At 43.1% G+C, this 15,033-nt stretch overlaps 1 protein-coding gene across 1 annotated transcript in view; it reads right to left on the minus strand.

Annotated features, from left to right (window-relative positions):
- The window catches only part of LOC122559158 (cullin-associated NEDD8-dissociated protein 1-like), a 40,578-nt gene that overhangs the window by 6,402 nt on the left and 19,143 nt on the right, over positions 1-15,033 (minus strand). The window contains exons 7-11 of the mRNA XM_087994508.1: positions 14,385-14,677; positions 13,374-13,515; positions 10,031-11,536; positions 6,191-6,286; positions 4,416-4,585 (exon numbers count right to left, since the gene is read on the minus strand). Of these exons, the coding sequence (XP_087850634.1) occupies positions 4,416-4,585; positions 6,191-6,286; positions 10,031-11,536; positions 13,374-13,515; positions 14,385-14,677 (2,207 nt within the window). The remainder of the gene's footprint in view (positions 1-4,415; positions 4,586-6,190; positions 6,287-10,030; positions 11,537-13,373; positions 13,516-14,384; positions 14,678-15,033) is intronic.

Here is a 15,033-nt window from a genome sequence, read left to right on the forward strand (position 1 = left end):
AATTATGCCCCCTCATGATAGACATTTCTGCCCGGGACAAAGTCTCTGGCATTCCATTCTATCGATGCATCTCACCATCTTGTACACCTCTATGAAGTCACCTCTCACCCTTCTTCACTCCCAACAAAAAAAGCCCTAGCTCCCTCAACTTTTCTTAAGACATGCCCTCCAGACCAGGTAACATCCTGGTAAATCTCCTCTGCATCCTTCCTATAATGAGGCGATCAGAACTGAACACAATATTCCAAGTGTGGTCTAACCAGGGCTTTATAGAACTGCAACATAGCCTCACAGCTCTTCAACTCAATCCCCCTGCTAATAAAGCCAACACCTCATACACCTTCTTAACATCCCAATAACTTGGGTGGCAGCTTTGAAGGATCCAAGGACGTGGACCCCAAGATCCCACTGTTCCTCCACACTGCCAAGAATCCTGTCTTTAACCCTGTATTCAAATTCAACCTTCCAAGATGAATGACTTCACACTTTTCCAGGTTGAATTCCATCTGCCACTTATCAGCCCAGTTCTGCATCCTAATAATACTCTCAACTCAATTGGATTATGGGTTAAAGTTCCACTCCAGACACACTGGGCCAACATTCCAGCAAGGCAGTGCAACACTGTCAGGAGAATAGTTTTCCAAACAAAATGTTAGCTCCACCTGCCCTGTCATTTGGAGGAATTGATGCTGCAATTCAATAAGCGTGGAGCATGGGAGTTATTTCCAGTGTCTTGGTCAACACTGACCCGATTAATGTAGCCATCATCACAAGTACGTTTGATAACCACAGTTTGAGAAGATTTGTAGCTCGGGTGCTCGTTGTTGTGGTTCTATTCGCCGAGCTGGGTATTTGTGTTTCAGACGTTTCGCCCCCTGTCTAGGTGACATCCTCAGTGCTTGGGAGCCTCCTGTCAAGCGCTTCTGTGATCTTTCCTCCGGCATTTATAGTGGCCTGTCCCTGCCGCTTCCGGCTGTCAGTTCCAGCTGACGGTGCAGTGGCCAGTATATTGGGTCCAGATCGATGTGTCCAGATTGGGTCCAGATTGAATCGGTGGATAAATGTCATGTCTCTAGGAATTCCCTGGCTGTTCTCTGTTTGGCTTGTCCTATAATAGTGTTGTCCCAGTCGAATTCATGTTGCTTGTCATCTGCGTGTGGGGCGACTAAGGATAGCTGCTCGTGTCGTTTCGTGGCTAGTTGGTGTTCATGGATGCGGATCGTTAGCTGTTTTCCTGTTTGTCCTATATAGTGTTTTGTACAGTCCTTGCATGGGATTTTGTACACTACATTAGTTTGGCTCATGCTGGGTAACGGGTCCTTCGTTCAAGTGAGTTGTTGTCTGAGTGTGGCTGTTGGTTTGTGTGCTGTTATGAGTCCTAGTGGTCGCAGTAGTCTGGCTGTCAGTTCGGAAATGCTCTTGATGTATGGTAGTGTGGCTAGTCCTTTGGGTTGTGGCATGTCCTCGTTCCGTTGTCTTTCCCTTAGGCATCTGTTGATGAAATTGCAGGGGTATCCGTTTTTGGCGAATACATTATATAGGTGTTCTTCTTCCTCTTTTTGCAGTTCTGGCTCTTTTGAACAGTGTCTTGATGCAACTTCTTTTTTGTGCATTGGGGTGGTTGCTTTCATAGTTTAGGACTTGGTCTGTGTGTGTGGCTTTCCTGTATACCTTTGTGGTGAATTCTCCGTTCGGTGTTCTCTGTACCATCACGTCTAGGAATGGGAGTTGGTTGTCCTTTCCTTCCTCTCTAGTGAATCGGATTCCTGTGAGTGTGGCGTTGATGATCACCCGGTGTGTTCTCTATTTCTGTGTTTTTAATGATTACAAAGGTGTCATCTACATATCTGACCCAGAGTTTGGGTTGAATTTGCGGGAAGACTGTTTGTTCTAATCTTTGTATTACCGCTTCAGCTATGAAGTCCAGAGATGGGTGAGCCCATGGGTGTGCCGTTGATTTGTTCATATATTTGGCTGTTGAATGTGAAGTGTGTTATGAGGCACAGGTCCAGTAGTTTGAGTATGCAGTCTTTGTTGACCGGTTCCCCATCTTGTTGTCTGTTCTGTGTGTCCAGCAGGTTGGCTATTGTTTCTCTGGCTAGGGTTTTGTCGATAGAGGTGAACAGTGCAGTTACATCGAATGAGACCATAGTTTCTTCCTTGTCTATGTGTATAGTTCTGATGATGTCCAAGAATTCCTGTGTTGACTGTATAGATTGTCTGGATCCGCTGATCAGGTGTTTCAGTTTCTGCTGCAGTTCTTTAGCCAGTTTGTGTGGTGTCGTCCCTGATAGTGATACTATGGGTCTGAGTGGGATGTCTGGTTTGTGCGCTTTAGGTAGTCCATAGAATCTGGGGGTGTTGTTGCTTTCAGGTTTCATTCTCTGTAGGTCTGACCTGGTTATTTGTCCGTTTTTTTGTAGGTTCCTCAGTGTGTTGTTTATCCTATTGGTGAGCTGTGGGGTGGGGTCAAACTCCCTCTTTTGGTAGGTGTTGGTATCTGCAAGTAGTTTTGCACTTTTTGGATGTACTCTGCTTTGTCCAGGATGACCGTCATTCTGCCTTTGTCTGCTGGTAGTATGATTAAGTTCTTATCGTTTCTTAGTGATTTTAGTGCTTCCCTCTCCTTGGTGTTGAGGTTATGAGGGAATCCTGTGCCAACCACCTAAGCGCCACATACGAACAACTCCGGTTCCTGCATGAATGCCGAAAGAATCGAATCCTTCCACCATGTGTCAGATACAGACCACCAGTCGTCTAGCCACAAGCCAGAGACAGCCAAACAGAACGGATTCAGGATGATCCGGGTAATGATTCTGTGGACTACCTAAAGTGCACAAACCAGACATCCCACTCAGACCCATAGTATCACTACCAGGGACACCATCACACAAACTGGCTAAAAGAACTACAGCAGAAACTGAAACACCTGATCAGCGGATCCCGATACACTATACAGTCAACACAGGAATTCTTGGACATCATCAGAAATATACACATAGACAAGGAAGAAACTATGGTCTCATTTGACGTAACGGCACTGTTCACCTCTATCGACAAAACCCTAGCCAGAGAAACAATAGCCAACCTGCTGGACACACAGAACAGACAACAAGACGGTGAACCTATCAACAAAGACTGCATACTAAAACTACTGGACCTGTGCCTCACAACCAACTTCACATTCAACAACCAAATATAATGAACAAATCAACAGCATACCCATGGGCTCACCCATTTCTGGACTTCATAGCTGAAGTGGCAATGCAAAGGTTAGAACAGTCTTACCACAAATTCAACCCAAACTCTGGGTCAGATATGTAGATCACACCTTTATAATCATTAAAAACACGGAAATAGAGAACACACACTGGATCATCAACGCCACACTCACAGGAATCCGATTCACTAGAGAGGAAGGAAAGGACAACCAACTCCCATTCCTAGACGTGATGGTACAGAGAACACCGAACGGAGAATTCACCACAAAGGTATACAGGAAAGCCACACACACAGACCAAGTCCTAAACTACGAAAGCAATCACCCCAACACACACAAAAGAAGTTGCACCAAGACACTATTCAAAAGGGCCACAACACACTGCAGTACACCAGAACTGCAAAGAGAAGAAGGAGAACACCTATACAATGTATTCGCCAAAAACGGATACCCCTGCAATTTCATCAACAGATGCCTAAGGGAAAGACAACGGAACGAGGACATGCCACAACCCAAAGGACTAGCCACACTACCATACATCAGGAGCATTTCCGAACTGACAGCCAGACTACTGCGACCACTAGGACTTATAACAGCACACAAACCAACAGCCACACTCAGACAACAACTCACCAGAACGAAGGACCCGATACCCAGTATGAGCAAAACCAACGTAGTGTACAAAATCCCATGCAAGGACTGCACAAAACACTACACAGGACAAACAGGAAGACAGCTAACGATCCGCATTCATGAACACCAACTAGCCACGAAACAACATGACCAGCTATCCTTAGTCGCCCCACACGCAGATGACAAGCAACATGAATTCGACTGAGACAACACTACTATTATAGGACAAACAGAGAACAGCCAGGGAATTCCTAGAGGCATGGCATTCTTCCACAGATTCAATCAACAAACACATCGATCTGGACCCAATATACCGACCACTGCAACGGACAGCTGGAACTGACAACCGGAAGCGGCAGATTCAAACCACTACAAATACCGGAGGAAAAATCACAGAAGCGCTTGACAGGAAGCTCCCAAGCACTGAGGATGTTACCTAGACGGGACAAAACGTCTGCAACACAAATTCCCAATTTGATAACCACACTTGGGATAGTGAGAGGTGATGTAAATGGCTCTTTAGCTCAGCCTTTGTTGTAATCTTGCTGCCTGATGAGCTTACCTCTCTGATGAGCTCCTTCCTGACCTTGGTTTCATTGTACAATTGTGGAAGCACTGTCTCTAGCAAGTCTCTGATCAGGGAAGGCTTATTGTGAGCTGCACAATTGAACATCACCAAGGCAACGCGTCGGACATTGAGATCAGGATCCTGCAGGGTCCGCAAAAAGTCACCTGTAAAAATAAAAAGAGAAACGCTGGCATAATCATTCTGTTTTAAAAATGAAACAAACTATACTCTCCCAACAGCTGATATTCTTTCTCTGCTGAGCATGGGACAAAGCAGTACCTGGACTGGCCACTGGGTGACAACCAACCTACCAACAGCTCACTGATCAGTTAAATTTCCTCAGGCTGAGACAACGATGTGTATCTAGAACAATACTTCACAAATGATTTTTCCTTCTGTGATCCAAGAGTGTGGTGAACCAGGACAGCTCAGAATGAAAAGGATGGGAGAGCAGGGGTTATTCAGATTGGCAGCTTTCAAGTAAAAAGCATGCACTTTTCACTGAGCTTTTCAGAACATGATTCAGACTTGTAAACAGTCCAGTTCGGTCCCGCTCAGCATATAATCTGTGGTGATTTAAAGGGGCATCGCAGCAGTCAACATTCAGTGAAGCTCCACAAAGTACCAGCTGGGGTCACACTTTGGGAAAGCCTGATCCCAAAGGAACAACCTTTGGGTTCAAACTAGAAACCAAGTCTGACTTTTGAGTGACAAATGTTCCCAAGTTCTTGGTCACTAGGCTCCACTGTTTAAATAAACTGGCCACACTCAAGAAATGAAATGCACCTCAAACATCCGTGTCACACAAAATAGAGAACAGACAACTAGCAACAGAGACATTAGAACATTAAATCCAAGTTGTCAGAAATAACCACGTCGACCCTGTCTAATCCGATTAGAATTTTATAAATTTCCAAGAGATTCCCCATAGTTTTCTAAACTCCAGTAAATATTGAACTAACCAATCCAGTCTCTCTTCGAACATCAGTCTGGCAAATCTTTGCTGCACTCCTTCCGTAGCCATAACATCAAATCTCAGGTACAGAAATGATGTTTACGTCCAATACACCGCGTGTGGTCTCACCAAACCTTGCACATTTGCAGCAAGACATTCCTGACCCTATATTTGAATCCTCTCGATATAAAAGGTGAATTGCCTTCTCCACTGTCTGCTGTGGCTGGATACTTACTCTCCGTTACACCCAGGTCTTGTTGCACCTGCCCCTTTCCCAATTTATCACCAGGTAATAATCTGTGTTCCTGCTTTTGCTAAAATGGATAACCTCAAAATTTATCCACATTCTCCTTCAGCCGTCATGTTTTTGCCCACTCATTCAACTTATCCAAACCACAGTGAAGCAACGTTCTTATAGTTCACCCTCCCATCTATGTTTGTAACTTGCATACAACTGGAGATATTACATTTAGTTCTCTCGTCTAAATTATTTGTATATATTCTGAATAGCTAGGGTTCAAGCACTGATCCCTGGCTGGCATTTGAAAACTGTCCAGAATTTCCCAGAGAAACCATCGAGTAAGAATCTACATACAGCATGTGTTACATTTAGACAGTACAAGATCACGACATCCAATGTATTACCATAAGGGTGTCAGGAATCTACATACTGCATCTGTTACACTTAGACAGTATAAGATCATTAGATATTATGTTTGACCACACACGTGTGTGTCAGGAGAGGGGAGCTGGCCACTGCCCTCATTCACATTGTAACCCCTGCCAGAAGCCATTTGCCAATGACAAGACTCACCTATGCAGCCTTTTAGCAGCGGATCAATCCCCTGTGGATGGTCCGAAATTGTAAACTTGACAGCTGTCACCACTGTACTTCGAGAGTAGGCCGAACCTGGGGGAGAAAGGAATTCAAAACTTCAGCACTCAAATCAACAACTTTCTTCAAACCATTACTCACCATTCAACCACTGTTGGCCCCAGAGTGGTCTGGAGAAAAACAATGTCCCTTTCTGAACAGCGACCCCTTCAATTTTAGCTGAATCGTGAACAGGTTTGGGTTTGAGAGCCACAAACAAGCACAGGCCATTCCACTCCTCAATCCCACTCCTCCATATCTACAGCTCAACTTCACTTATGCTCCTTTTGCTCCATATCCCACAATAGCCCTGTTTAGGCAGATTTTAATATTGTTAATGCCAAGTGGGATTTCAATAATTCCATACAGAAAGAGAGATGATCACAAAGTGTCAGCAAGCAGATGGGTTGGGAGAGACCAAACAGCCAGAAAATACATTTTAAAAGAACTCGCGCCAAGGAAGATACCAAAATATCCAGTGCCTTGAAGCAGCAACGTCACAAATTAAATTGTTGACCCTAATGCCACTGGAAGCACTGAAAAGCAGTCTTGTTTATGGGTTGGGTAAAGAGACTTCAAACATGCAACATCAGAGACCACCAAGTGGTCCCAAGAGTTAAGTCATTGGTATAAACAGCCAATGACAACCAAGGGAGCAAATGATTCCGCCAATCGCTTAACATTTGTTTCTATTTTATAACTTGGTTCAAACTTTAGCAAAGTTTATACATTGACATATCTTATCACCTTTTAATCAAGGGTCTCCAGTATAAAAAACAGCCTTGGCTTAAGAAACCATTATTCCCATCTTAACAATGTCCTTGTGTTCCTTTCTTCATCCTATCAACAAACACCCTCAAGATCAGGGACAACAGTGAGTTACTTGAGTTTTGTGACAATTCAGAAACATTTTCATCATTACTTCCTAACACAAACCTGTAAAATTACTAGATTTGATTTATCATCATCACATGCAGTGAAACATTTTGTTGTGTGCAGTACAGGCAGCTCATACCATACAAAGTGCATTTGGGGGGAATAGAACAGTGAGGATTACAACGTTACAGCTGCAGAGAAGGTGCACAAAGAGCAAGATCAACATTAAAATGAGAGGCCATTCAGGAGTCTAATAACAGCAGGGAAGAAGCTGGTCTTGAATCTGTTGGTATGTGTGTTTAAGCTTTCGTATCTTCTGCCCGATGGCAGAGGGAAACACAGATGGAGTCAACGGATGACTCTATCTACAGCAATTCATTAGGACTTGAATTCCAATGCACCATGGTGGGATTTGAATTCACAGACTCAGAGCGGCATGTCAGGATGACATACATGAATCTTATTGGGAGTGCTCTTATATTAATGACTTGGATGTTGAGAGAACAGCATGAACAGCTGATGTTACGAAGCCATGGTTATTGTAAATTGTGAGATTGTAAAAAGATTGGACAAATGCAATTCTATGTAGAAAGCAAAGCATTGCATAGTGGAAGGAGACCAAGGAAAGATTATAAATATCATTTTAAGTGCGATAGGGAGCATGCAGATCTTGTTGTACAAATGTCGCGGTCACTTAAAGTGAAAAGCACAAGTAGATGAGGATATAAAAACAGCTTTCGAATCCTTGTTTTCTTAAAAAGACCACATGGCATAGTGTACATTGGGAGCAATGATTTAATCACAATGTTCTTCATTAGCCCAGTTAGATCAGTGTATAGTGCAGATGCTATAAAAGCAATGGGGAAAAAATGCAGTTTAAGAGGAGTTATGAAGAAAACCTGAACAGCTGGGGCTTGTTTCACAAATAAAAATATGATTTGACAGGTCTCCAAGATAACATGGAGCTAAACTGTAATTGATTTTCGCTGAAGTGGGCGAGAATATAATTAACAAAGTAAGAAAAACAAAGGGTGGGTCAGAAATAACGTCTTCAGAGGGAGCTGGCTGACAACGGGATTTCTCTGTTACACATCCTTGCTGGAAGCTTTGTTACAAGAAATATTCGTGGTGCGAGAGCAGGGAAGCAGGATTATACAAGGTGGCTCAGATGGAGATAAACACTAGTACAAACTCGAGGCCAAACTCATCTATCGGTGCTGCTCAATTCCTTGCTCTTAACTCACTTATTCTTTAAACACACACACACTCACTCAATGCCTATCTCCATCAATGGTGACCCACAGTTAAATTTTGCTCCCTTCAGATTAGACCTAATTATCAATATTCTGTTTTTAGGACATTTTTGCACAAAATCTGCCAGATTTAACAAGTTTAGAAATGAGAATAGTGGTTCCAACTCTTAGAGATTAGTTGATTGACGGATGTGACATCTTTAATTGGTAAACCAATATTAATTAGGAAGGGAGAGACCTTATTAACAACAGCCGTCCGTCATGTGAAAGGGATGAAGAAATTGGTGCTGAGTGGTTGGAAGAAGAATGGTCCAAATTCCATCAATACACATGCATGGGACAAAGTTAAAAAAAATCACACAACACCAGGTTACAGTCCAACAGGTTTAATTGGAAGCACACTAGCTTTCGGAGCGACGCTCCTTCATCAGGTGGTTGTCAATCATCTGATGAAGGAGCGTCGCTCCGAAAGCTAGTGTGCTTCCAATTAAACCTGTTGGACTATAACCTGGTGCTGTGTGATTTTTAACTTTGTACATCCCAGTCCAACACCGGCCTCTCCAAATCATGCATGGAACAGACTTGATCCTTTCAGTTTCAGCTCTACGGTATCATTATTTAGTTCCATTTTTCACTCCCTCCTCCCTTTCCAAGGTGTAGCCCATGATGGGGCCTGGTCCATTTGCCTTCAGGGCTTAAGTCTTTTGGACTCTAGAAACCATTATAATGTACCAGGGACACACTAGCTTCCAGCAAGTGGCATGGGAGAATTGTCTAAATTTGAATTTTAGATCATCATTTCTCAAAAACAGAGATGCTGAAGTCCAGTACTGAGGGCACCTTACTTAGGTTAGGGATCAGTTCCTGTCACTCCCTGGCCTGTATGATTCAGCACATCACATGGGCCATTTACCAATCATCATTTCAAACTCAGGTTTATCCATCTTTTCCCCGAATGCCATCTACCCAGAACGTGGGAGCGGCTTTTCAATGTGCAATACCTTGACTCAGCATTCAAACACAATCTATATAAAACTTGCACTGAGTAGAGAGAGCACACAAAGAGAAACAAATCTGAAAAAAAAGTGTGCTTGGCTCAATGGGTAATACCTTAGTCTCTGCATCATGAGATTCTCTGCATTTGAGACACACTCCGATTTGAGCAAATTAACTGGGCTAGAACTCCAGTGCAATTACTAAAGGGTGCCAAATTTTGAATAGCTCAAACCGAGCTATAAAAGATCCAAAGACGCAATTTGAGGAAGAGCTGATGGGTTCTTCCTAGTGTCCTGGAGTCATTTACAGCTCAGAAAAAAGCTTTTGCTCATCGTGCCCATAGCCAAGTCAATCAAACACACTGGATTTGATTCCTGTAGCATCTCTACTGAAACCACTGACTGTCACACCACAAGCATTAGAAAGAATAAAAACCCGGCACAATATCACAATGTTTGAGAGGTCTTGCTGTGCACATTTGATCACAGTTTACAAACGACGGTACATCAAAAGTACTTCATTTGCTGTAAAATAGTGTGTGCCAGCTGGAGAGCAAGAAAAATGCTACATAAATGCAATGTTTTATTTTAAAAGTCCGTGTTGATGTCAGTGGATTTAACCCGATTGACTACTATAAACTTGCTCCCATATTTACCTGATGTGAGCTGTTTTTTCAGCTTGGGCAGCAGATGACTGGGGTCGATGAGGGTCAATTTCCCTAAACATTCAGCCACCACGTTCCGAGTCCCCTCTTCAGCACATTCACAGTTCTTGAACAGCAAAGCCCAAATGTCCTGGACGTGAGATTTCAAGCTGTCTGCTGGTGAAGAGCTGATGACTTCTTTTAGTGAGTGCAGTAACAAGTATTGGCGCTTGGGTTGACTGCTGATCTCCTTGAGAATAAAGGGAAGGTATTCACTGAGGTTTCCCACACTGATGTTCCCTAACGCGTAAGAGGCTGCTGACTTGACTTCCTCGCTAGATGATGAAAACGCTTCAAGGATCACCAGCTTGAGTTCTTTTTGCGCACTCAGATTCATGGTGCGGCCAATCTCACCTAAGGAAAGTAGAGCCAGCAAGCGGACTGAGTCTGGTGATTTGGGATTCTTCACATCTTGGACAAATTGGTTCACCACGGTATTAGCATCCTTTGGACACGCTGAGGTAAGTGCGGCTACGCATTTAGCCACAGAATAATAGGCCTGTTTGTGCAGAACGACGCCACCACCTGACTGGGCTGATGAATAGATCGTTCCTGTCAGCTGCTTCAGAAGCTCCATGTAGCCCATGTTAGGAGCCTTGGATACCACCAAAGCCTGGAAAAAGTCTAAAATGGCATTCAGAGCCCCTCCTTGAAGCAGTGGTGAACGAACTAGGTTGAACAATTCTATCAATATGGACCCACCAATCTTAGACACTGATGATGGATAGACTTTGGCCAGTGATGTCAGGAAAGTAATGGCCATCTGGGAGACGTGCATGTCACTCTCCCCAATCAGGGATGGAAGCTCCTTTAAAACCGATTCAATCATCACTGGTTTAAGGCTGTCACCATAATTCTTAATCAGGATGTCCAGTGCAGCTAGAGTGCTGAGCTTCAACGCACGCTGGTTCTTCCGAAGAAAGGAAGCCAGGATGGGAACGCCCTCACCAAGAATCGGACGCAGGTCAATTTTTAAAGGAGAACTTGCGATCAGAGTTAAGGTTTTGACTGTGGTCAGTCTTGTGATCTCATTTTTCAGTCGTTCAAGGAAAATCTGCAATGTGGGATTCAGGTCGGCACCTAGGCTGTCTCCAAGATTACAGATGATCTGTCCCATGCAGGCTATCGCTCTCTCCTTCACCTCTTGGTCGATGTCAGATGCTTTCAATCTCTTTAAAGTGCTACTGAACAGATCCTTCACATAAGGCTTAGCATCAAACGAACAAGGCTTGCCCAGTGGACGGATGACCTCTATGAGTTGCTGAGTCACTAGCAAGGCCTCAGAAGTGATTTTGTAGAATGGATCACTAATGCAGGCTATTGTTGGTGGCAACAATGTCTTAATGTGAGGGTGGAACACTTCTGGTGGATGATTACAAAGGATGACATGGAAAAAGGTCAGTGCATCAATCTTCATGTTTGAGGTACTTGATTTATCAGTGAGAGAGTAAATGATGCCTGTAAAATGAAAAAAAAGGAAATTATTTATTGTAACAGAACATTCACATTACTTTTAAATAAGCACTTCCCCACAAGTCTACCCCCAATAAAACCCAAATCTGTGAAATTTCAGTCTCATGTGCACAGACGAGGTACATGGAAAAAGGGGTCCCTCACTTCTAGCCTTCTATCACCCGATTATAAAGCAATCTTCGATAACTTAATTAGTACTGCCACCGTTAGTGTTCCTCTGAATGACTGTTCCTCATTCCCAATTTCTTTAATAGGGGAACCAGAAACAAGGTGACATGACTGTAATAATAGAGGCAGGCCTTTCAGAGACCGCTTTCAGGAGGCTTTTCTTCATACAAAGAAGTGTGGAACACTTTCCCAAAATCTGTCAACTGAAAATTAGAAAATAGAATTGGATGGATTGTTAGGCAAAGTTATTATACGTTATAATAACCAAAGTGATGGGATGGCATTAAGAGATCAGCCATGATCTAAATAAGGAGCTGAACAGACTGAAAAGATCATATGGTTGTTGATAACATCTCAGCTTCCAACGTCCCTGCTGGCTCTATATACACTGCACCTGAATTTAAGATTCACTTCCGACCCCAACTCTTGCTTTCTCAAAAATTAAAACTTCCTTGTCTTTGATCCAAATTTAGCCTAAGTTTGATTTATGCTTTCATGGTATGTTGGTATCACAGGCAACGTCAGCATTTGTTGTCCAATCCCAATTGCCCCTGAACCGTGTGGCTTGTGAAAGGACATCAGTGAACAATCTGGATTTTTAAAGTACTGAAGACAACTTCGTTATGGAGACTAGTTTTAATTCCAAAATTATCAAATTCCAATCAGCTTCTATCGTGGGATTTGAGGATTTGAGCATTCAGCCTGAACTTCTGATTTACTAGCCCAAAGACATCACATGTACGTATTTGTCTCCCCAGTTCAAATTATCCCTAAGCCTGCCTCGTTTTCTCTTCCATCCTTGGAAAAGTAAGTTTGAACTTCCCAGCGAGTACCACCAGACAGAGAAATTGGTGGTTTATTCTAGCCTCCCTCCCTGCTGGAGATATACCTCAGCTAATGACAGCATCTGCACTATTTCCCCAAATGAGAGCTGTTAACTCAGCACAAATCAACGAGAGACTTGGGTTTAACTGCTGAGCAAAGCTCAGGTTCACCCCACACATATGCAATCATTCATGACAGAGGAATGTTTTTTCCAACATTTTCAAATACACTCTCAGAAAATTAGCTTTTTCCAAAGACAAACTAAAAACTATTTCCATGTGAATATATAAAACTGTTGTGGATATAGGTACAAAGTTAAAATAATTAAATATAACAACAGCTCCCTTGCAACTTGACCTATATGTTGTATATGTCGTCTGAGGAGGAGGAGTTCTATGTGAGGACGTAGTCTCCACTGTTCTTTTATGAATCTGACAGCATTTGTATAGCACTGCCTTCAGGAGATTAAATGGATTGACTGGAGTCTCGATGTACCGGTTTGACAGTATCAGTGGAAGGAGTGCACTGGATGACCAGAATGATATCTTTCATTCTGTGCTGCAGTTCTTGCTTAATCTTTGATTTGTCAAGTTAGCTATGGAATCACTGGTCGAAAAGAGGGTGTTGTTAGTCCTACCTTTAATAATAGCCTAAAGGTTAGGACAATGTTGGCTATGGACTAAGGATATGTGCGCTGCCAACCACCTGGGTGATTTGCTTTGCCCACGACAAGTGTTCCAGATAGCAACATGCATTCAATCCTATTTTAGACGCAAAGTGTTAACTACATTCCACCACCACTACCATTGGCTGCCCTCCTCATTCATACCTGGAACCAAGGCTGGTATATGTTCAGACAAGCCTCCAGGTAGGACACTGGCCAATTCAGTGAGGAGATTGAAACACCCTTGTCGAGTCTTCATACTCTTCTCCTTTAGCTGCTTATGCAGAGCTTTCACTATACTAGGTACCTGCATGAAAAAGGGGACAAAGTAATGAGGAGAGAGAGACGAAAAGGGAGTGGAGGTGCACATAAGAAAGAGTGGAAGTGTTTCAGCAACTTCACATTTTGATGAAATAGAAGCAAGGATGTCCATTCACACTAGGTAATCAAACATCACTCCAAGGTAAATTAAAGTTAGCATATGACTATAACAATACTGATACACAACCTCACAAGCAGCTTTGTAGCAAGGATAATGCATGTTATATTCATTGCAATTCTGAAAATTTCCAAAAGTTTGTTCTATTACTTCTGAATTATCAGAATATAACTCCCAACCCACATTACACTGTGCGTGCAATGCACTCCCAACCCACTGTTACCCTGCCCTATCTTATATATTTAAGAGATATATAAATAATTCTAATCTGCTATAACCTTATGTGTTACTCATTCCTAATCCATTAATACAGAGTATGTCATTGCTATTAGATGAACTTACTCATTCTCATTACTTGGATGCTAACCAACTGCTCAGCCAGATCTAATCCATGTGTGTGCTAACTATCTTACAAACATTTCTGCCTGCATTATGGCCTTTGGCATAAACTACCAACATTTTTACCAAGTTTATAACACATGGACTGCCTGTTATTACCACAAATGCCAATCACTCCTAGGCTCATATTACCATTTTGGTGACTACTTAAGGCCAGCCAATCACTGCTGAGCTTGCGATCTCAACAAAGGAGAGACCACTTTGCGTGACCCCAAGACTGGAATGAAAGGAGGAGTATGGGTAATAGCCCCTGCATAGATGTTTTATGAATGACAAACATGGTTAGGGAAGGGAGGGGAAACTGGTGAAAATAATACCAATGAGTTGAAAATACTCACTTGATGCTGAAGCATCATTAGGGGCATGTCTCCTTGTCCCAGGGCATCTGTAGTTTGCAACCAGCTCTGGACTGGTTTGGTCTGCTTCAGAAGAGACACATATGCATGAAAAATGTCAGCCTTCACATTCTCCTCTCGCTCCTTGAATCGACTGATGAGGGCCGGCGAGACAGTCTTGTAAAACTCCTGCAGCATCTCATGCCTGGTGCTCACAATGGCATCCAAACACTTGGTGGAAGCTCGGCGAACTTTCCAGCTCATGTCGTCATCATCGGTGTACTCCTCTTCACTGTCTGGGGTGAGCACAAGATACACAATGAGATCTACGGCCTACAAAACCATCAGGCCTCATACTATAGCACCCTGCTACACCACACTTCCTTAATCACTGGCATGGGTAACTGCAAACATATCACCTCTGCTCAAGAAAGAGGGAGGAAGTAGCAAATGAAAAGTACGAAATCTCAGCCCATTTAGCCTACTATCTGTTGTTGGTTGGATGCTGGAATCCATCATTAACTAATGGTAGGAGAGTGATATAGTGGTCACAGTAAGTCTTATAACCCGAAGGCCCATGTCTGGAGAGCTTAAGGGCCCACTCCTGTTCCCCAAAAGGTACTGATCCCTTGCTAAGGTGTAAGATCAAGGG

Source organism: Chiloscyllium plagiosum, unplaced genomic scaffold (assembly GCF_037043375.1).
Source record: "Chiloscyllium plagiosum isolate Xiang-an unplaced genomic scaffold, Cpla_swu_hap1 HiC_scaffold_14, whole genome shotgun sequence".
Taxonomy (NCBI): Eukaryota; Metazoa; Chordata; class Chondrichthyes; order Orectolobiformes; family Hemiscylliidae; genus Chiloscyllium; species Chiloscyllium plagiosum.